Source organism: Lygodium microphyllum, chromosome 15 (genome assembly GCF_053477565.2).
Source record: "Lygodium microphyllum isolate KBCC chromosome 15, Lygodium_microphyllum_v1.1.10, whole genome shotgun sequence".
Taxonomy (NCBI): domain Eukaryota; kingdom Viridiplantae; phylum Streptophyta; class Polypodiopsida; order Schizaeales; family Lygodiaceae; genus Lygodium; species Lygodium microphyllum.
In genome coordinates, this window is record NC_141149.1 from 78,955,041 (window position 1) to 78,976,721 (window position 21,681).

Consider the following 21,681-nt stretch of genomic DNA (forward strand, 5'->3'; position numbering starts at 1 on the left):
CAAAGAAAAATATGTAAGGATGGCCAACCACATGCAAGTATTGCCTCATGCAGGGTAAATTTACATTATAAGGTTCTATGGATTTTACATGGAACACTATGATAAATTTGTATCCCTGGGATCTTTAATGTGCTTGTAAGTGGTAGGCATTGATTAAATTGTCATGTTGTGGAGTTAGCGTTGATTTCTGTATGCATTGTCATTCTTCATGGGCGACAGAAGAAGATGAGGTGACGACGAACACAAGGAACTTTAGATACCCATCCATATAGAAAAAAAAGAGAAATTTTCTAGATACTTATCAAAGTATCTAGAAAAAGTCTCAACCTGTAAAAGTGGAACACTTTACAAGTTAGTGATATAGTAAAATATTTATGTATAGGAATTTCAAAATTCTCTAGTTATCTATGTAGTGAAATTTTACTATATAAACAGACTAGTTAGAACTAATCATATAGTATTTTTTATATAAAAGAAAACTAGTTGCAATCATGTAGATAGTTTTAAGAATTACTATTATGGTAAAAAATATAAATAAAAATAATAGAAAGAATTAAAAGATCTTATCTTCATTAATAAAGAGGTCAATTCAAGATACATATATCATCAATACTCAAAGGTTTATTGTGATTTTTTGTGACATGAATTTTCTCTCTATAAGTAACCAATCCACGAGAGCTTTTCTCATGGCTGGCAATGTTTGCTCATTACGTCCTCCTAAAAAAGTAGGATCTCTCTTAATAACACCATATGTAGATTTTAACAATGCATATAGCTCATCAATGGATTGGATGTCTAAATATTTGAGGAGAATGGTTTCTTGGTCTTCCTCTTCAAATGCATTAACAACCTGCATTTTAGAAATACAACATAGAGTAGTGTGCTACTACATCATAATTTAATTAGCTACTCTATTGTCTTAATATTTAATAACATTGAGTTACCGATGAAGTTCTTGATGGCAATTCTACATTAGAAGGATCCACACTTTTTGATGGCTCAACATGGTCGAGAGTCTATAGTATAGACAAGAAAATAAAGTTAACAAAATAGAATTATGCCACATTAAAAATAAATGCAAAGAAGTACCTTAGATAATTTCTTATTTTTGCTCTTACTCTCCTTTGTTGTTGCTTGCTTTGTTGCATTTTCTTGCTCATCTTATCACAATAAGTTTGTAATTAGATATAATTTATTAAATGCATATATTAAAATAAAATATCAGGAGATGGCTAAGCATACCTTTCGTACATGAAGACTTTTCCGTGCTACTTCAACCTCCTTAGGATCTTGGATCATATCTTGTGGAAGAGAGTGTTCACTACTACATGAACCCTATAATACAAGAAAAGAAAAACTTAAAATGGAATATCTTTTAATTTAAAAGTATACAAAAATTAAGAATATATGTATATATTCCTCATACAGATGGAATTCCTTGTAGTAGCTCCATAAAACTATGATCTGAGTTTAAATAGTCCTGAAACATGGGTTAAGTGTTAGAGACAATCAAATGAAAAAAGACTACAAACCAAGATATACTAACCATTTCATTATTTTTTTGACATTTTTCGAAAGTAGAAATTGAAACAAGAGGCGAACCACCATTGTGAGATTCCAAATAGTACAAGCAAGAAAATTGAAGTCAATATTAAAAACTAAAAACTCCAAATATTAAAATATTTAAATGAGTGAACAATGTACATACATGTGTTGCACTATTCTCAGAAAAGATACATTGTTCTTCCACCATAAGTTGTGGATAATACACCTCCTTACTTGTATCCTAAAATTTTAGAGAAAATATAATGAAAGGTAAATATATCTAAGAAACTTAAAGTGAAATGATTATAATAAAGGTAAAGATAATAAAAATTATACAATAGAAAAAATAAAACTTGAGATGAAAATTGCAAATCTTACCGGTTTTTGTTGCATATCTACTTGCTCGAAGCTATGATTCTTTTATTAAAAAAACATAGTTGTGCCAATCAGTACCAATTTCTTATGTATATAATCTATGGTGAGAAAATTTTGATAAATAAGTATGCTTACCAAAGATATATCCACCAAAGATGATCTTTTCCTCTTGAGTTTCTTTATGAGATTTTGAGCAACAAAAAGATAGTACAGATATACATCCTCCTTTTTCCAAAGGTAAGTAGCACTAGGAAACTCAAGGGGTAAAATTTGATCATAGTTTTGATCTATGATCTCTAAAATCCTATGTTTGTCATCTTTATTATTATGAAACCGTAAATCATTGCCAATCTCATGGCTCTTGACCCAATTATACACTTTTCTGTGATTAGCACAATACCTAACATTTTGCGTATCTCGATAGTATTTTAGTAAAAATGGTTTTCCAAACTCATCTTGGTCTTCTCGACTAATCCTTTTAGGTGGTTTAAAAATCTGGTCATATGTAGGAGTCTTCATCAGAGATACATCCCCTATTTGTATACTCTTGATTTGCTTTTGAGGTGGCAACTGGACTCTTTTACTTGGTATTGAAACTGGTTTGCTCATGCTCACTGTTTGTTTGGAACTATCATTCTTTGATTGTAGTTCCTCAATTGTTTTTTGCAGAGTGATGATAGTTTGCATCATTGAATCTAGAGTTTGTTGACTTGGGGAGGCCATGAGAGAAGCTAAAATTAAATCAAGAAACTATGTTAATATTCAACCAATAAAGAATCAATCAATCATATATAAAGGATACAATATACAACTATACAAACCATGAGACAAGCTAAAATCAAACAAGATACAAGCTAAAATCAAATTTACAACTTTATATGCTAGTATTCCCCAAACAAGAGATTATATCCATACATTAATCTTCTTCAAGCAAGAAATTTTCTCATTTTTTAATAATCACAAATGCACATATACACACATACACACAAAGGTCCAACTACCTATACATGAGACACAACATGAGCTATATCCACGAGATACCGTCCTAATATACAAACACCCATAGATAAAGCATTATGATATACACAATGGAATGGCGATCAGATAATGATGTCCATTATGACCAATGCTACTAGCATCCATTTGGATCTCCAAGAATGCAACACACATACACACACTCTCTCTCTAAAGCAATCAAGTTACATCACGTGATCTCCACACTATTGGAACATCTATAGACTCTCCAATTGATAATGTTACTCTCCTTCTCTTTGTAACTTCAAAGTTTGACATTACCATGCAACACAAGTTCCAATCCCTCCAAATATCTTCATCAATATCAATTCTTCATGTACTTCTATTATGATCACACTTCAACCATGACAATTTGCACATTTTTTCTTCATAATTTACCTCTCTTATCATTGCATGAATGTACTCCCCATCCATATCATCATGTTTTCTTGCCAACACATTATCATATTTTTCCAACTGGCAAGGAGGTATACAACCAACTGCCCCTATTTGTAATAATCTTGTTCTTTGAATTAGATCTTTTACCTCATATGCAACAAGTCTATTATGTAAAGGTAAAGGAACAAACTTATGCAATAAAGAACTCAATGGTCTCATACAATCCCATGTAAATGGAAGTCATTGAGTTTGTAGTACACTCATTCCCATGATTGGATCTATAAGTAAGCATTCTTCATTTTCTTTTACAGTTATGTATTGCTTGTAATATTCTCCACTAAAAAAGGTGTAATACTCACCATCCCATTGAATGGAAAAAAATTAGTGAGTCTTGCTTTCCAATGACCTATACTTTCTAACGTACTACAAAAAGTGTCAGTTTTTACCACGACGTCATCTGCGATCTTGTATATTTCTCCATTATAAAGAATTCTTCTATATGTGGTAACTAGATGTCCTACTAGTGTATTCTCTTGAAGACCAAGAAATTGGGCAATATATTTTTGTTCTTCTGATGAAAGGGGCCTACGTTCTCTTCTCTTTTTTGTGATTAAAATGCCTTTTTCATGCATCATTATGTTACTAGGATATTGGGAATCATCTCTTTCAAAAAGTTTCCACATCTCCTTTGCCTTCTCAGTTGAAGAAACCTCCACAATACCATTCTCATGAAATGAATAACAACACGGTGTCTGGTAATCAGTGAAAGAATAACCATTAGGTAAAAGAAGACAGGCATGCACTTGGATAAGCATTCTTTCATGTGGCAAAAGCCCATCTACTTCCATTTCTAATAACTTAAATATTGAAGTGAAGAATGTCCTCTTATAATAATTTACATAAGATATTTCGTTAAAGCGATTATTAGTCTTTACCGCTATATATAATGCTACCATTCGCTCAAAGTCACAACACCAATACACATCATGCGATCCATGTCTCAATATGTCATCTAGTAGTTCTCCATTTCCCGCAACGTGTTCTAAGGGAGAAGAAGTAGCACCAAAGGCTTCTTCCTTTCGAACTCTCCAAGTAGAAAACAAAGTACATACAACACCTAAACATTCTTTTGACCAACCAATACATCGACTATAACTATAGAAGGCATGTGCAATATCTATGAGCATGGATGAACTTTTGGTTCTCTTCGGCCTTAAAGCTTTCATTGTACTTACTTGGATTACGAGGCCATTGTCCATGACGAATAGAGGGTGGAGAGAGCTTATAAGCATTGTCACAACAAAAATCTGTCATCTTTTTCTTTTCATTGGACATGGCTCTCATGAGTACTCGTATGTATTTTTGAAATATATTTAGAGATAACACATGCATCGCATCATATACCAAGTCTATTGACAAGTTAAAACCATAAAGTCATACAGTTTCCATAGAATAGACTCTCCAGCTAATCCTGCAAGCTTTAGTTTTCCATCCTTTTCAGCTTGTGTGGATGCCCTCTTTGAACTTGATAAGGCATCAATCATTTCACCTATGGACCATTGGGTTGGAGGATATCTTGCTTGATATCAACTACCATCATAAAGGTAACGTCCTTGGAATGAGGGATTACTAGTATCAAGAGTAGCTTGGGCTTTGTCTCTACGACAAAAGAATTGCCCACCATCTTTGAAGGATCCTATTTTGCATTGTGCAGGATGATCCCTTGTAACCATCATTAGCATTAATCTAACAACACAAAAGTTTGATTGTCCCATTGGATTTTCAAAAATCTTTTCTACAGGGTAGTTGTATGACACTTGCATACCATTTATGTAAAGGTCTTGTAGCTCACTAATAAGTGGTCTTAAAAAAGTTTGAAATACATCAGGAGTATTATGAATAAATTTAGAGCAACTAAAAGGTATGAATAAAACAGGAATAATGCCTAATATGGAACCCTTCCCACCATTAAGGACCTTAATTTCAACCACACCACAGTCCTTTTGAGTGGTACGAGAGGCTTGGAAGCCATCACAATGTAAAAGAAGTACCAAGTTCCAAGGATCACCTCTACACATTTTCCTTTTACATTTGTTGAGATGTCGACATTTTTTATAAAAAAAATTATACTCTTGCATCTCTTGGTCAAAACCTTGTTCTAGAACTATTGAGAAACAAGACCTTGGAAAAGTTATATATACTTTCCCACATGTAGGGTCATTGCACGCAACAACCATCTCATACTCAGCATCAAGATTCCAAAAATCTTGATACTCACGACACTTTGTTCCATCCCAAAACTCGTTTATAAATTCTGGTTGCATATGGATGTCTTTCCCTAAGTTCCATCGTGTTTTATGATGCCACATGCTTAGGAAATCATGACAAAGTGTCCTGGATCACACTAAAAGCTTTAATTGTTTCTTTAGAGGTAAATAATCAATGTTGACATATCGAGCTCCACTCGTGATACGCCAGGGTGACCGTTGTGCATTTATGTCACCGACGTGTTAGTTGCAGACGCGGTTGGTACACCGCCCCTGAATAATAGCTACACGATAGCTATCCTTATCTACTCTAGTTTGTGGCTCAGTTAGTATGCCACCTTAGTTAGTTGAGTTTGGTTTGAGACCCATATATACAAGGTTCTTCTATTTCTTTGTAAGAGAGTTCATTTTGGCTTCCACAACTAAGAAGAGGAAAACTGTTTTCAGTCTCCACCCTTGTGTGTATTTCCCCATTGTGCAAGCAAGAAAGCTTCAAGCGAGACTCCTTCCTTCTCTCCCACAATCTTGACATGGTATCAGAGCCTTGTTCGTGGTAAGGAGCTCAAGAAAGCAAGCCAAGCTCGCGGTGTTCTGGTAAGAGGAGCAGTGTTGCTTTCATTTTCTGTTTTGGGAGCAGATCTCTACAGGTAGCACAGCCGGAAAGTGCAGGAGTGCATTGTCTCAGGTTGAGACGCCCTTCGCGGTGAAGCAAGAGGGTAGTATATGCTGCGGGTGAGAGCTTTAGCTCTCGGCGACCCTGTTTTTTTGATTTGAGGCCATTTCGGGGCCTGTTTTGGAGGCGGAAGTTTTCTGCACGCACTCAGGAAACGTCCCAGTTTTATGCTGTGCAGCCACTGTTCTACAGGTCGGTGAATAGTTACTATAAAAATTGCATTGTATGCTTGTGCGCAGAGACATTGGGAGTTACAGAATCATCCCTGTTGCCTGTTGATGCAAAATCGTCACTAGGAAGTGACTGTGTGGTCAAATACCACTTTCGCCAGTTTTGCAGATTTTCCCTTGTGAGGGTGAAGCTGTGGTTTTTGCAGTGACAGAATTTTTTGCAGTCTTCTGTAATGGCATCTGATTCTCTTTCACAGATTGTCACTGAAAAGCTTGACAAGAACAACTTCCAAGCATGGAAGTTTAGAATGACGAATTTCCTTATGGGAAAAGGATATTGGGAATTTGTTGCAGGAAATGAAGAAGAACCAGTTCTTCCTGATGTTCCCAATCAACAGCAAATGCAGGCATTTAAAGCATGGCATGAGAGAGCCAGGAAAGTTATGTACTGGCTGTCTATCAGCATTTCAGACTCTATGATTGTGCATATTCAGGATGCAAGTACGCCAAAGGAGGCATGGGATACTCTGTCAAAGATGTATAGCACAAATACGCAAGCCAGGAAAATGCAGCTCAAGCAAGAGTTGCACAATGTGCAAAGAGAAAATATGAGCATCAATGACTACCACATGAAGGTGAAGAAGATTGCAGATGCACTTGCTTCCATTGGGTCGCCAGTGGAAGATGATGATTTAGTTTCTGTGACCTTGAATGGTCTAGGAAAGGATTATGCGCAGTTTCGGACATCCATTTCCGTCCGTGAAAGATTTCCTGATTTTGAAGAGTTGATTGCTCTTCTAATTTCTGAGGAACAGAGAAATGGTGGTGCATCTTCTTCAGGAGGAACTTCAAAAGAAGCTGTCTTCTACTCAAATGCTGGAAGAGGTAGAGGCAGAGGTAGAGGAGGCCGATTTGGAGGCCGTGGTAGAAATCAGAATATGCAGCAAACTCAAGAAAACCAGTCCTATGGAGGAGGACGTGGTAACTCTAGAGGCAGGGGGAGCCAAAGAGGTCGTGGTGGATGGCAAAGAGGCCAAAATACAAACAGTAATGTTGAATGCTACTACTGTGGTAAAATGGGTCATATGGCTAAAGACTGCTATAAAAAGCAGAATGACATCATGAATGGAAAACTGCAACAAGGGAATTATGCATCTTCTAGTAGACAGGGTGATGACAGAAATGAGCATTTGTTCATGGTGCAGCACATGAACAATTCTGTGACAAGTGGAGAAGAAAGCAACGATGTATGGTATGTTGACTCAGGTGCATCAAACCATATGACAGGTCATGCAGAATGGATGGAGGATGCAAGGAAAATGGAAAAACCAGGATTTGTGGAGACTGGTGATGATACTGCACATCCTATTGTGCAGATAGGAAAAATTCCCTTGTCTATGCAGGATGGGAAAAAGAAATACCTATCCGATGTATTTCATGTCCCGAATATCACCAAGAATCTGGTTTCTGTTTGTCAAATGGTTGAGCAGGGCTTGCAGGTCAGATTTAATCCTCATGGATGCTTTGTTGAGGATATGAAAAATAAAGGTCGCTTGATAGCAAAAGGAAAGAAGAAGGGCAGAATGTTTACATTGGATGCAGACATGCCTGAATTGAGTGCAGCAATGTTTGCACATGGGACCGGTGTAGTTGCAGATATTGATATCTGGCATAAACGCATTGGTCATGTTAATGTACAGCGACTTAAATCAATGCAGGCCCAAAATATTGTTGCAGGATTGCCAAAATTCAAGGTTGCAGAAATGCATAAGGTATGTGAAGCCTGTCAGTTTGGAAAACAGGCAAGGAAACCATTTCCTAGACATGTTCAAGAGAGTGAGAAGCCATTGGAATTAATCCACTCTGATGTGTGGACTACTAAAGCTGCATCTCTTGGAGGCTGTCATTATTTTGTCAGTTTTATTGATGACTATAGCAGAAAAGTTTGGGTGTATTTTATGAAAAAGAAAAGTGAAGTTTTTGGGCATTTCAAAACTCTTAAAGCTATGGTTGAAAAAGAAACAGGTCTGCAGATAAAATGCCTAAGGTCAGATGGAGGGGGAGAGTACCTCTCAAATGAGTTTGCAAGGTTCTTGCAGGAGCATGGCATAAAGCAGCAATATTCATGCAGTCATACCCCACAGCAAAATGGAATTGCAGAAAGAAAAAACAGACATATTGGAGAGGTGTCTCGTGCCATGCTCAATGAAAAAGACCTGCCAGATTTTTATTGGGCTGAAGCAGTTGCTACAGCAGTCTACATAATGAACAGGACTCCCACTGCAGCAATACATGGAATGACTCCAGAGGAGAGGTATACTGGTAGGAAACCAGATATTTCTCATTTGAAAATTTTTGGTTGCATTGCCTATGTACATGTGCCAGATGAGTTGAGATCCAAGTTGGATCCAAAAGCTGAGAAGTGCATCTTTATTGGTTACTCTCTGCAGCAAAAAGGGTATAGATGCTATAACCCTTCTACTCGTAAGTTTACAGTGAGCAGAGATGTTGTTTTTGATGAGATGAGTAGCTGGTATAAACCAGTAAATGTGATTGATGATGTAGATGCACAAAATGTTAATGCTGCACAGAATTCACAGCAGCAGTCACAAAATATTAGTGGACCTGGAGCGTCCTCTAGCAGTGGTTCACATTCTTCGCCATGGACAGGCAGATTGAGATCAGGAGAATCTTCTCAAAGTAATGCAGATAGTGGTATGCAGGTATCACGAAAAGGAAAAGAGAAGGTTGATCAGCCCATGTTTGATGTGAATGCAGGTCACTCTTATGTGGATGGAGAATCCAGTGGCTCAGAACAGAGCATTGATGATGAGTTGGGTATTCCTTCTATTGTTACACCTGGAGTAAGGAAGACTAGGGATGTTTTGAGAGCACCTGGGAGTGAACCCACTTTGCGCAGGTCTACCAGAGTTAGGTATCCTGTGGATAGGCTGAAATATGATGGATTTACAGCCATTCACTATGCATATATGGTCAAGGTGATACAGGAACCAGAACCCACTTCTTTTGAGCAAGCCATGGGAAAAGAAAAATGGGAGAAAGCCATGGATGAAGAAATGGATGCCTTGGAAGCAAACACTACATGGGAATTGGTACCTTTGCCTAAAGGTAAGAATGCAATTGGCTGTAAGTGGGTTTATAAGGTGAAACACAATGCTGATGGTTCTGTGAACAGATACAAGGCAAGATTAGTAGTCAAGGGGTATGCACAAACATATGGCATTGACTATGAAGAAACATTCAGTCCGGTTGCAAGGATGGCAACCGTAAGAGCAGTCATTGCTATGGCTGCATCAAAGGGATGGTCTTTACATCAGATGGATGTAAAGAATGCCTTCTTGCATGGTGATTTGCAAGAAGAGGTCTATATGGAGCAGCCACCAGGTTATGTGCATGCTGTTCATCCTGAGTTTGTTTGCAGGTTGAAGAAAGCCTTGTATGGCTTGAAGCAAGCACCTAGAGCATGGTCTGACAAGATAGGACAGTATCTTGTCACTATTGGCTTTCAGATTTCCAAGGCAGATTTCTCACTTTATGTGAGAAAAACAGAGAAAGGTATTATGCTGCTTGTCATTTATGTTGATGATTTGATTATGACAGGTGACAGTGATGAAGATATCCTTCATGTGAAAATGCTATTGAAGCAGAAGTTTGAGATGAAGGATTTGGGAGAGCTGCGTTATTTCTTGGGCATTGAGGTGATTAGATCACCAAGTGGGATACAGCTCTTGCAGAGGCAGTATGGATTGGACATGCTGTCCAAATATGGGATGACAGGCTGTAAGCCTATTTCAGTTCCTTTGGAGCAGAATGTGAAGCTGAGCGCAGATGCAGGTGAGCTTCTGGAAGACCCTACTATGTACAGACGCATAGTAGGAAGCTTGATTTATATGACTATTACCAGGCCAGATTTGAGCTATGCTGTTGGATTGGTAAGTCAGTTTATGCAGGCTCCAAGGAAACCACATTTGGATGCGGCTAGACGCATACTCAGGTATGTGAAGTCCACATTGCAGTATGGACTATTTTATGAGACTGGGGTTCAGATACAGTTGCATGGATACACTGATGCTGATTGGGCTGGTAGTATTTCTGATAGACGATCTACCAGTGGATATGTGTTCTCTTTTGGGAGTGCTGCAGTCACTTGGAGCAGCAAGAAACAGCCTACAGTTGCCTTGTCGAGCACAGAGGCTGAGTACAGGGGTGCAGCAATGGCTGCATGTGAGGTAGCTTGGTTGCATAAGCTACTTTATGATATGCATCAGTCTACAGATGGGCCAGTTGTTATTTATTGTGACAACATGAGTAGTATACACTTGGCAAATAACCCAGTCTATCATGCTAGAACAAAGCACATTGAGGTGCATTATCACTATGTGCGAGAGAGGGTTTTACTAGGTCTTATTGATCTAGTTTATGTCAGCATAGAGGATCAGGTAGCTGACATATTCACGAAGGCATTGGGCGCAGAGAAGCTGTGCAAGTTCAGAGACCTCCTTGGTGTGCAGGAATTGGGATTGAGCTCGAGGGGGAGTGTTGACATATCGAGCTCCACTCGTGATACGCCAGGGTGACCGTTGTGCATTTATGTCACCGACGTGTTAGTTGCAGACGCGGTTGGTACACCGCCCCTGAATAATAGCTACACGATAGCTATCCTTATCTACTCTAGTTTGTGGCTCAGTTAGTATGCCACCTTAGTTAGTTGAGTTTGGTTTGAGACCCATATATACAAGGTTCTTCTATTTCTTTGTAAGAGAGTTCATTTTGGCTTCCACAACTAAGAAGAGGAAAACTGTTTTCAGTCTCCACCCTTGTGTGTATTTCCCCATTGTGCAAGCAAGAAAGCTTCAAGCGAGACTCCTTCCTTCTCTCCCACAATCTTGACAATCAATACCTAACATTTCTCTCCTTGGTTTATTGCATTTTTTACACTTTTCACAACATTCAATACAATCAAGCTTTAGTATTCTTTTTCGCATATTTTGTTTGCAAGAACACAAGACTACATCTTTGGCATAAGAATCTTCTTTACTAGGTGTAAGAAGTTCAATTTCATGATCATTGTTTTTACTTCCCATGCAAAACCTATAGCGCTCAGGTTGGACCATGCCAAGACCATGATACATGGATTCAAGTTGCTCCCAAGATGTCGAGACTCTCACTCCATCAAGGTTTCCATCCCATGTATCAGGTAGTTGCACTAATAGCTTACTTAAACTTGGCTTGCACTCTTCAACTCTTTGAGCCCTAGCCCTTGGATTGCCCATGTCTCCAAACAATAATTGGAGCATCTTCTCTTGTGCACTAATTGATATTTGGTTCTCATCCCAAAGAGCTTGAAGCTCAATTATTTTTTGTATAGTTTGTTGATATAATGATGGCCCAGTAATAGATATGTGATTGTCTATAGAAGGATCTATTTGAGGAGACTCAACATTGTTAATTGAGTTGTTGTCATGACTAAAGGAGGGACTTATAGAAGTATTGATAATTTGATAATTGCCTTGTTCATGTTGCCTTTCATTAGGAGTAAGACCAATTTGCATACTTAGTGCACCATATTTGGCCTTCAACTCTTGGTGTCTAATAAAAGTTTGTGGACCAACACTCCTCCCACCATTACAATATGCAAGGCAATCACACCACCTACGTCGTCTATTTAATTCACCTATGTTAGTTTCACCATGCATTAGAGATGATTCTTAGTGCCTTCGGTTCTCAAGATAATCTCCTTGCACATTTGAGTCCCTTGGTTCACTAGGATGTGATCTTTCTAGAGAAGAATGCGTAATCCCAAGCATGTCATTTTTAGCGTGTCTAAAATAAGTACTATAATTCACTAATTGCCAACCTTCAGTACTATGTGCACACTTATAGTTACATGTGCATTTTCTTAATGTGCTTGTAGAAGAAGACATCCCTTACTTGAGTATCTTCAATCTTCAGTCCAAGGTTGATGAAATTATGAGCTCCACAATTAAAACTCCAAGACTGCAAAAAATGGGCCATAACATAGTTTACGTTAATAACATATTTTAGTTGCGCAGTTAATATCATAGTTTATACTAGTTTAGCAATAGACTTACATTTAAAACCATACTTTGTAGTTGATATCATAGTCTATACCAGTTTGTTATTCTCAAACACTTCCTTAAAAACAATTAAAAACAATTAAAAAGAAGCAATCTTTCCCAAACACTTTCTTAAAAACAATAAAAAACATTTAAAAAGAAGCAATCTTTCCTAAACACTTCCTTAAAGTGATGGGGTCAAATTTTGTAAACATTGGCATTAGTTGATGAGCACATAAGTGGGTATGAGGCCAAAATAAGGGATTGGAAAGTTGAGGAAAAATGAGGGAAAACAAAAGGATAGGAAGAGTGAGGAAGACTAATGGCTTGGAGCTAGGTGTAAGTTTGCTCTTTCTCCTGATGAAGAGTCCAAGTGAGGATCTAGAGCAACATACTTTGTTTGTTTTGAAAGAATTTTTGATACATGTATTTGATGTACACAAACAAGGGGGATGCTTAAGCGTATAGGTAGCTTATTATTTGCAAATAGGGAATAAGAACCTTTTCCAAATTCGATAGAACCATCCAAGTCATACCCTTTGGTATCAAAGGATATTTATTATATGATGAAAGTAGGCATAGATTCTTTTATGCCCGCACACTTGTCTTTGATGAGGAATCCCTCCTTAACCACTCTCCAAACACATAGAAACAACAATTAGATCCTTTTAAAGATAAGTTATTATTCAAAGACTTAAATGAGGACACCATTGGGTCGTCTTATGAATCCCCACCTTACCATTCCATGTCCCACACTGAGATTATGTAGCCGATTGTCCTACTTGCACCACCACCTTTTCCAAATTCGATAGAACCATCCAAGTCATACCCTTGGTTCAATTAACGTATGTGACACGTGGCTAACTCTCATGCTCTCATGCATGAGAAGTCAGTGTAGTAGTACTGCTGCCAGAAGACTGGGACTTCTCTCCTTGCATGTTGTGCAGGAAGGACAGGGGTGGCAAGTTAGGCCATAAGCAATATCCGCACAATGGCAGGTGAGGCCGTAAGCAATATCCTCACAGTGGCTTCTTTCTGTGCAGAAGACAAAGTAATGAGGTTGTTTTGCAAGGAGCTTAAGTGATACAACTTTCTCCTCTCCTCTGTCAAAGAACTGGAACCTAGTAGTGAAACCAAGGAAGATGATGATGATGATACCCTCCTCTACACCTACCATATAGTGTTCCATGGCTTTGCAGCCAAGCTCAGCCCTGCCCAAGCTCAGGCTCTGGAAAATTTGGACGGTGTACTCGTAGTCTCTGAAGATTTTACCACCCAATTGCATACTACCAGGATGCCACAATTCATGGGCCTTAACACTGCTAATGGGCTCTGGCCGGTCTCTGGCTATGGTGATGATGTGATTATTGGAATCATGGATTCGGGAATTTGGCTTGAAAGGAAAAGCTGTGAGGATGAGGCCCTTGGCCCTGTTCCCATCAAATGGGAGGGTGAATGTGAGGCTGGAGCTAACTTCTCCCCTTCCCTCTGTAATGGCAATCTTATAGGTGCACGTGCATTCTATAATGGATATGAGTCTGCAGTAGGACCCATAAATGAGACCTTGGAGTCGAAATCTGCTAGAGATGATGAAGGTCATGGAATCCACACTGCCTCCACCATTGTAGGAAACCATGTCCCCCAAGCAAGCTTTCTTGGTTCTGCATCAGGAACAGCATGGGGCATCGCTACCAGGGCCCGAGTTGCCATGTACAAGGTCTGCTAGATTAAAGGGGGTTGTTTCAGTTCTAACCTGTTGACAGCATTTGACAAGGCTGTAAAAGATGGAGTAGATATCATCTTAGTGTCTATTGGTGGTGGAGTGCTTCCTTACTTTATAGACCCCATAGCCATTGGGAGCTTTGGAGCTATGGAACGAGGGGTCCTTGTAGTTGGCTCAGCTGGAAATGGAGGCCCAAACCCTGAGTCAGTCACAAACGTTTCTCCATGGCTGCTTACTGTAGGTGCAAGCACACTTGATCATGATTTTCTAGCCACTGTAAAGCTTGGTAATGGAGCTACCTACACAGGAGTTTCATTGTATCAAGGCCATGATCTAGCCAATGAACAGGTACATATCTTGCTAAAACTTCAACTTTCTTGAGTATGTTTGAATGGATGCAAAACATAGCTTGTGCATCTCTTCTGGGATGGTATAACAAGCTTCTGCATTTATACCAATTGATGAAGGTTCTTTTGTGTGCAAAAATCATGCAGGTGCCCTTAATTTATGCAGGCAATGCAGGCCAGCCAAACAGCAATGGAGAGGCCAATTTGTGTAGGATGGATTCACTAATGCCAAACCTTGTCAAGGGTAAGATTGTAGTCTATGACAGAGGCCTCAATCCTCGTGCTGCAAAGGGGATGGTGGTGAAGCAAGTCAGAGGAGCAGGCATGATCCTCGCAAATGCTCAGACAAATGGTGAAGAGCTTATTGCAGACAGTCATGTTCTGCCAGCCACACTTGTGGGCTACAAAGTTGGTCTTGCAATCAAGTCATACATTGCTCAATCCCACAACCCTACAACCACCACCTCTTTCTCTAGGATAGTGGTTGGCATCAAGCCAGCTCCTATTATGGCAGCATTCTCAGCCCATGGTCCAAACCTTGCAAACCCTGATATTCTCAAGCCTGATGTCACTGCCCCAGGTGTCAACATTCTGGCTGCATGGACTAGCAAAGTTGGCCCCTCAGAACTGCTCGATGATCATCGCATGGTTGACTTCAACATCATGTCAGGCACCTCCATGTCATGTCCCCATGTCAATGGCCTTGCAGCCCTAGCTTGAAAATACCCGCAAGCATTCCTTTATGCGTGCTCACATAGGAGGGCTTGGATTTGGTCTCTCTCAGTTTTGCATTTTCTCCTCTTATGCTCTCACCCTCTGGTATGCCTCCACATTGGTAGGAAGTGGAAGTGCCAGTTTTGGGGACATAATGAAATGTTTCATCGTGCTTATGATCACTGCATATGGCGTTGCTCAAGCATTCTCTTTGGCCCCAGATATATTAAGGGGCATGCACACATTGGAGGCTGTGTTTGATATCTTGGACAAGCGGATAGAGATTACTTCAGATCTAGATGATCCAAATGGAGAAGAAGTGGCCAGATGATCAGACCATTGCTCTCTAGTACCCAGCTGCTTAATTGAGATGATCTGTGGGGATAAACCAACCTCGGCTTGATTACTACTCCCTGATTGAACAGTGAATCCATGCTGCATCTGTGATCATTCGCATGGGGAAGCACTACTTAAGTAACAGTCATCCACTGGAAGGCATGGCTTCAATTGGGCATCTGTATTGGATAGCCATGGCAGGCATGTAGAGCCAACACATCCGACAGTCTGCCGTCTGGAGGTCGTGACAATCGAGGACCCTTGCAGATAGTGGGGCTTGAGAAAAATCACGGCATAACATGCTGCCGGCTAATCCTCTCTTTGATATGAATTATTTATCAAACAGATCCTTTACCGTGTGGGATTGGCTACATCCAGCGGATCGGCTGAAACTGCATCAAAATAGTCCATTGATGAGACCAAACCCATTGCTATGAACACAACAGGATTCTAACAGGTATGCTAGAGCAGTGGGTGCTGCTTCTGCCGCTGCATCAGAGGCAGCCGTTGCTGCTGCGCAAGCTGCAGCAGAGATCATGAGGCTCACTTATGCCCAAGAATCTGATCTAGATAAGAAATTTATGGACATAAGCATGATGCAGGAAAGGGCATCAACATTGATTCAGGCAGTTTTTAGAGGCCACCTGGTATGTTCAATTGCCATCCATTAATTGATCAACACTCATGAACAAGATCGATTGCAAGGTATCCACTTACTTCAAGCATCACGCTTGAATTATTCACATAATTTAGTCTGGGATTTCCCTTCAATGCTATTTTGGAAAAGGAATATGAAGCAGATTGAGGCTCAAGTCATCATGTCAAGCACAAAAGAGAGATTGTATGAGTTTCCAAATCGAAGGATTGAGTTGTGAAGGCTGTCTAATATTTATAAGCATTGTGCTATGTTGAAGTTCAAGTATTACCTTGATTAAAACAATCTAATACATCACCTATTTCACATGCAAGGCAAGCCTTGCGTGCTCTGAAGGCACTGGTAAAGCTTCAGGCAGCACAGGCAAGGCAAGCCCTGCGTGCTCTGAAGGCACTGGTAAAACTTTAGGCAGTTGTTAGGGGTCATCTTGTTAGAATACAAGCCAGGATTTCCCTCAAGTGCATGTAAGCCCTTGTCAGGCTACAAACAAGGGTAAGAGCAAGACAAGTAAAGACCATTTTGGAGAAAGAGATTGAGAAACAGGAAGCTGACAAAATACAACAAATAAAAGCCAAGGAAACTTACTTGAAGCAGCATAGAAAATTGCAGGAAATGGCTGCAAAGCAAAGACTCATACAAGCAGCAGATCAACAGGGCAACTTACCCAACAATACCCAGCCTCTGAAAACTATGCTTAGAGAGGGAAACTCACCACTACATGCTGGCAGGTCAAATAAAACAAACACTATCAGTAACTTTCAGCGTCTCAAATTGTTGGACACAGCATCCCACAGCAGCTCTATGAGAAGTGTAAGTCTATATAGAGCTTTAACTTTCACCTAGTATGATCATTACATCTTTCTTTGCCTTAGCAGTGATCCAGGATGCTACAGTTGGTGCATGATAACCCCCCTTGAATGCACTTTATTCCAGATCATAACACATTTTAATTCGAGGTGTTAATGCAGTCAGATGGTATGCGAGACTGGGACAACACTCTCTTCTCCAAAGATGAGATTGAAGCAAGGGCTCTCGAGAAGCAACATGAAGCAACCATGTGGCAGGGAGCGATGACATATGCAGAGACGCATCAGGTACATTCTTCAAAATTGCCTCAGACATGCAATCATTAAAGCATCTGGTAGGAGCTAAAGCATGCAAGGTGTTAGGAAGGTATGAGGATGGCAACAAAAGTGCCCACTTAAGTAGTCTTGGAAGAATCATTCAATGATCAGCATGCAACTAGCTGCTTATCTATCTAGTACCGAAGTTCGATGAATCATCTGAACTTTTGGACATTGAAGTGAAGCAAGTTATTCCTTTTGGTTTGTTGTGGCATGTAATTGGTCAAGTGAAAGGAGCCATTGAGTTGAGGCATATTGATTTTAGCTACCCAGCAGGATCACCTGATGTACAGATCTTCATGGACTTCAATTTGAAGATCAAAAGAGGGCATAGCCTTGCACTTGTAGGGGCAAGTGGTTCAGGGAAGAGCTCTGTAATTTCTCTAATACTGAGGTTTTATGACCCATAAGGCGGCCAAGTACTCTTAGATGGCAGGGATATAAGGCTTTTGAAGCTCAAACAATTCAGGTAGCACATTGGTCTCATGCAACAGGAACCAGCATTGTTTAGCACTAGCATCTATGAGAACATCTGCTATGGGAAAGAAGGTGCAACAGAAGCTGAGGTTGAGGATGCCTTTACTAAGCCTAGAAGCCTAGGGCTCTGCGGTCCTAAATTATTTTCCTTATTGACGTATCCATAGTCTTCTTCATCCTCTTGAGCTTAAGGAAAGTTGGAATTGGAAGAAAACTGATTCATGGGTGAATCAACGAGTGACCATACTTAAAGACAAATCCTTTCAATCTATACATGTACTAAAAAATCTTTCTTCCCTGCTCATAGCTGCTACCAAACTATCTGTAAACATCCCATACTTGCTTTATGGCAATCAAGGCATTCCTCTTCAGCGTCCACCACACGCTATCGTTACACCATGAGCATAGTGGGATGACCCAGAAGAGCAGCAATAATAACGAGAATGCCATGAGAGCCTAGATGCCCCCTGCGGCTCCAAGAATCGTAACCTTGCGTGGCTGTTTGACTAGAGCCTTTGCGTCAAACTTTGCAAGAATAATTAGCTGGTTGAATGCTTTTGTTTATGCTTAGGATATTGATTAAGCTAACGGTAACAGTAAGCTGAAAGGTTCTCATAATTGGAAACCCTCCCCAGGATGCAGGCGGAATAATCACCAAAATTGTTGAAACTATATTGTCGGGCCAATAAGCCAGTGTCTGTACAAGCACAAGAAAGAAGTACTAGTGCAGGAGACCCCCATAGCAGAAGTAATTGAGACCTAACAAGCCTGATAATTAAGCCATAGCAAAAAAGTGATGCATGAAAGAAGCTTATAAGACATTGCAAAAATATTGTACCTGGGCTGGAGCTTAGTGATGGTGACCGATGCTGCAATCTATGATGTCTTTTCTTTCTCTATCATGAAATCTGTGCACCTCCACTTAGCTCACAGAGTACGGCCTGCTATGTTGCTGAATGAAAAAAGGGGAAAAGAAGAGAAGGCAGGAGTTCCAAAACGTTAGAGGGAAAATATATTAAGTTTAGTGTTTCAATGGTAGGATATATATTAAGGTTAGTGTTTCAACGGTAGGATGATAACTTTTTTTTTTTTGAGTTTATCAATATTTATTTCTCTATTTCATTTTTGAAGAATTCTAGAAAAAGATAAGTCACATGATCATATTGATAGCATCACCAATTTGTTATAAAATCCCCCCCCCCCCCCCCCGAGCCTTTGATGACTCAACTCTTGGTGATTTTTGGTGCATGCACCGCATCAATTATCTCTGTGAGTATAATGAGTAGACTTTGTCGATCATCATCATTCCAAACGCAAGTCTTGTAGAGATTTTCGATGTCTCATCAAAATTGGAAGACTTAAAGGGATCTTGGTAACACTCAAGATTCTTCAAATTAAAAATGTTTTGTCTCATTAGTGATAATATTAGCTACCAAGACTCGTGGATTTATTTACATATCTAATAGAGTCTACATCTCTAATAGACCTATTTCCAACATCTAGTGTCTAATTGGATCTTATATATCCTTTAATATTCCTATCTACCCAATGCTTCAAGTCAATTTGCATATGTTGCTGGCATTGGCACCTTAAAATCTCAACAAATACCCTAATGACTCGTTGTTGGTATATTATTATAGACAAGGGCTCTTAAAAATAATCCTAATTGTTATCTCAAAAATATATTTATAATATAGACTATATCTCTATAATAGTCTACATCTTTGGCTCAACAAACAAAATTTTGTTGATATTGATTATTCAGCCTTTAAGAGAGAATTAGATTTGTCTCTACTAGTCATGGGACGGTCTCATGGTTTTGCTTTGGAGATATTTAAAAAAAATAAAACACAAATTGGATAAGAATATGAAAGGTCATTAGATGATGTAAAAGTAGAGTCAACCTTTTATTTTGATATGTAAATTCACTTACTTTTTGTTTTTAAGTTTTGAATTTCGTTAGAGAACATAGTTTCGTGTGCATATTGTGGGAGGTATATATGTGTATATGTGGAATTAAAGTCATATGCTCTTACTTAGCAATATGCACGAGGGAGGGAGAGAGTGAGTGAGTGAGAGAGAGGCATGATTGCCTCTAAGGCATGATTGCCTCTAAGGCATGATTGCCTTAGAGGCAATCATGTCTCTCTCTATACAAATATTCTTTTTAAATTTTGTAGGTAGACTCCTTGGTAGACGCAAATTGTGTTTGGGGTTTGACTCCCCTTGAGTTTATCTTTATTTGTTTCATTTACTGTCACATTGATATTGATTATTACTTGTCTACATGACAGGTGAACAATGTCCAAAAAGAATTTGAAAAACAACACTTTGATGAAGGTTATGATTGAAATCAACTATGAAGGTATAATCCTAAATTTTTTCAGGTATAATCCTAATTTGTACAAAGGCCCCTCTCACTAGTGTGTAATAGTACCTGATTTCCATTAAGAGTGATGGCATAAGCATGGCTTAGATATCTCTAAAAATAATACCATGTTTGTTTTCATTCAGTCTCACATTCATGATGCTTATCACTTGTCTACATGACGGGTTCACTATAAGACAATAACCATTATTTTTAGTTTCAGCCTTATGTTGATTATTACTTCTGAACTATAGGACAAGAACCATAGTTTGTTTCAGTTTTAGTTTCAATTTCAACCTCATGTTGAACTATAGGACAATAATCATTATTACTTTTGAACTACATAAACCATTATTACTTCTGAACTACATCTACTCTGAAAAAAGTAGGGAGGTTGTCTGCTACACCTACTCTGAAAACAAATGATTTGATATGAATGATTGATTACTTGTTGATAATCGGAGTATTGCCTTGAAAAGTGTCCTTCAATGCTTGATAACAATACTTATACTAAGCAGTTGATGACTACAACATAGTCATACATCCGAGGCAATCGGCGAACAAGGATGAGATTGTGCGCATGTGAGAAGATGGACCTAATCGTGCACGCGAGAATGGACATTTCTTGAATCTTGGAGGAACGTTGAGCTCCCATTTAAGAAAAAAACTAATTTTATTTGCATCTTTCTTTTTTTTCTCTTACATTGCCCAAGGTTTAATGACCTTTTACATATGTCTTATTACCTATGCCCAATTGGCATCCTAAGTACCCAATCCCTTGCTCCAATTCTGCTACTTGGAATTCTGGCTCCCTTAGCAACTTTGCTAACTCATTCAATCCTAGGAAAATAAGCTTGCTCATCAATTTATAAAATTAATTGGTCGAAGCACCAGCCCCATAAGATACCATTTTCCTTAAACTAAAATTTGGCAACTTCACCTTTGTGTTTTTGCAAATCTTCTATTCACTAATATGAGACCAGTTGTATGCCTTGTAACATATGCAAATTCACTGAATCTAAATTAGTAATATAGGGAGAATTTTTCGTTATTCCTCTATTCTCATTGCATTTATTTTAAGCCTGAAATTATCATGCAATAACAAACATTATAACATATCTACCAGTAGAATCTATTGCTACCTCTGGATAGTATGCCCCCAATACGATTTTCCCAAAGATGAACCTCAATTAGATGACTTTAGACTTAACTACTTAAAGTACTACTCGCCCCTACTAATGCCCATTGACCTTTGAGTTCATGCTTCTATACTACACATCAATAGATTTTTCTAACATTTCTATATTGCACATCATAAAATGTAGGTTTGCTTGGTGAGAACTAATAGATACTTGGGTTGGACATATAGCCTATCTTGTAATCATCAACAGTGCAC

General features: G+C 39.0%; 1 protein-coding gene and 1 pseudogene across 1 annotated transcript; one reads left to right on the forward strand and one right to left on the reverse strand.

The window, feature by feature from the left end:
- Window positions 1-790: 790 nt before the first annotated feature.
- LOC148024695 (uncharacterized) lies at window positions 791-17,787 on the reverse strand. Its single transcript, XM_087693738.1, has 10 exons — window positions 17,723-17,787; window positions 12,396-12,461; window positions 2,056-2,651; window positions 1,924-1,962; window positions 1,709-1,786; window positions 1,427-1,464; window positions 1,243-1,335; window positions 1,090-1,160; window positions 945-1,016; window positions 791-850 (listed from the first exon to the last, which is right to left on the reverse strand). The coding sequence occupies exons 3-7, from the start codon at window positions 2,641-2,643 to the stop codon at window positions 1,296-1,298; spliced, it is 783 nt and encodes a 260-aa protein (XP_087549864.1). The 5' UTR covers window positions 2,644-2,651; window positions 12,396-12,461; window positions 17,723-17,787; the 3' UTR covers window positions 791-850; window positions 945-1,016; window positions 1,090-1,160; window positions 1,243-1,295.
- On the forward strand, window positions 13,533-18,584 carry LOC148024696 (subtilisin-like protease SBT1.7; annotated as a pseudogene).
- Window positions 18,585-21,681: the final 3,097 nt, after the last annotated feature.

What these genes read in the sequence shown, in the direction of transcription:
- LOC148024695 (XM_087693738.1), bottom strand. Translation starts at nt 2,643, where the DNA reads ATGGCCTCCCCAAGTCAACAAACTCTAGATTCAATGATGCAAACTATC. An exon ending in TAGATATGCAACAAAAACCG is followed by an intron (nt 1,787 to 1,923) that starts GTAAGATTTGCA and finishes CTAAAATTTTAG; the next exon opens with GATACAAGTAAGGAGGTGTA. An exon ending in TACTACAAGGAATTCCATCT is followed by an intron (nt 1,336 to 1,426) that starts GTATGAGGAATA and finishes CTTGTATTATAG; the next exon opens with GGTTCATGTAGTAGTGAACA.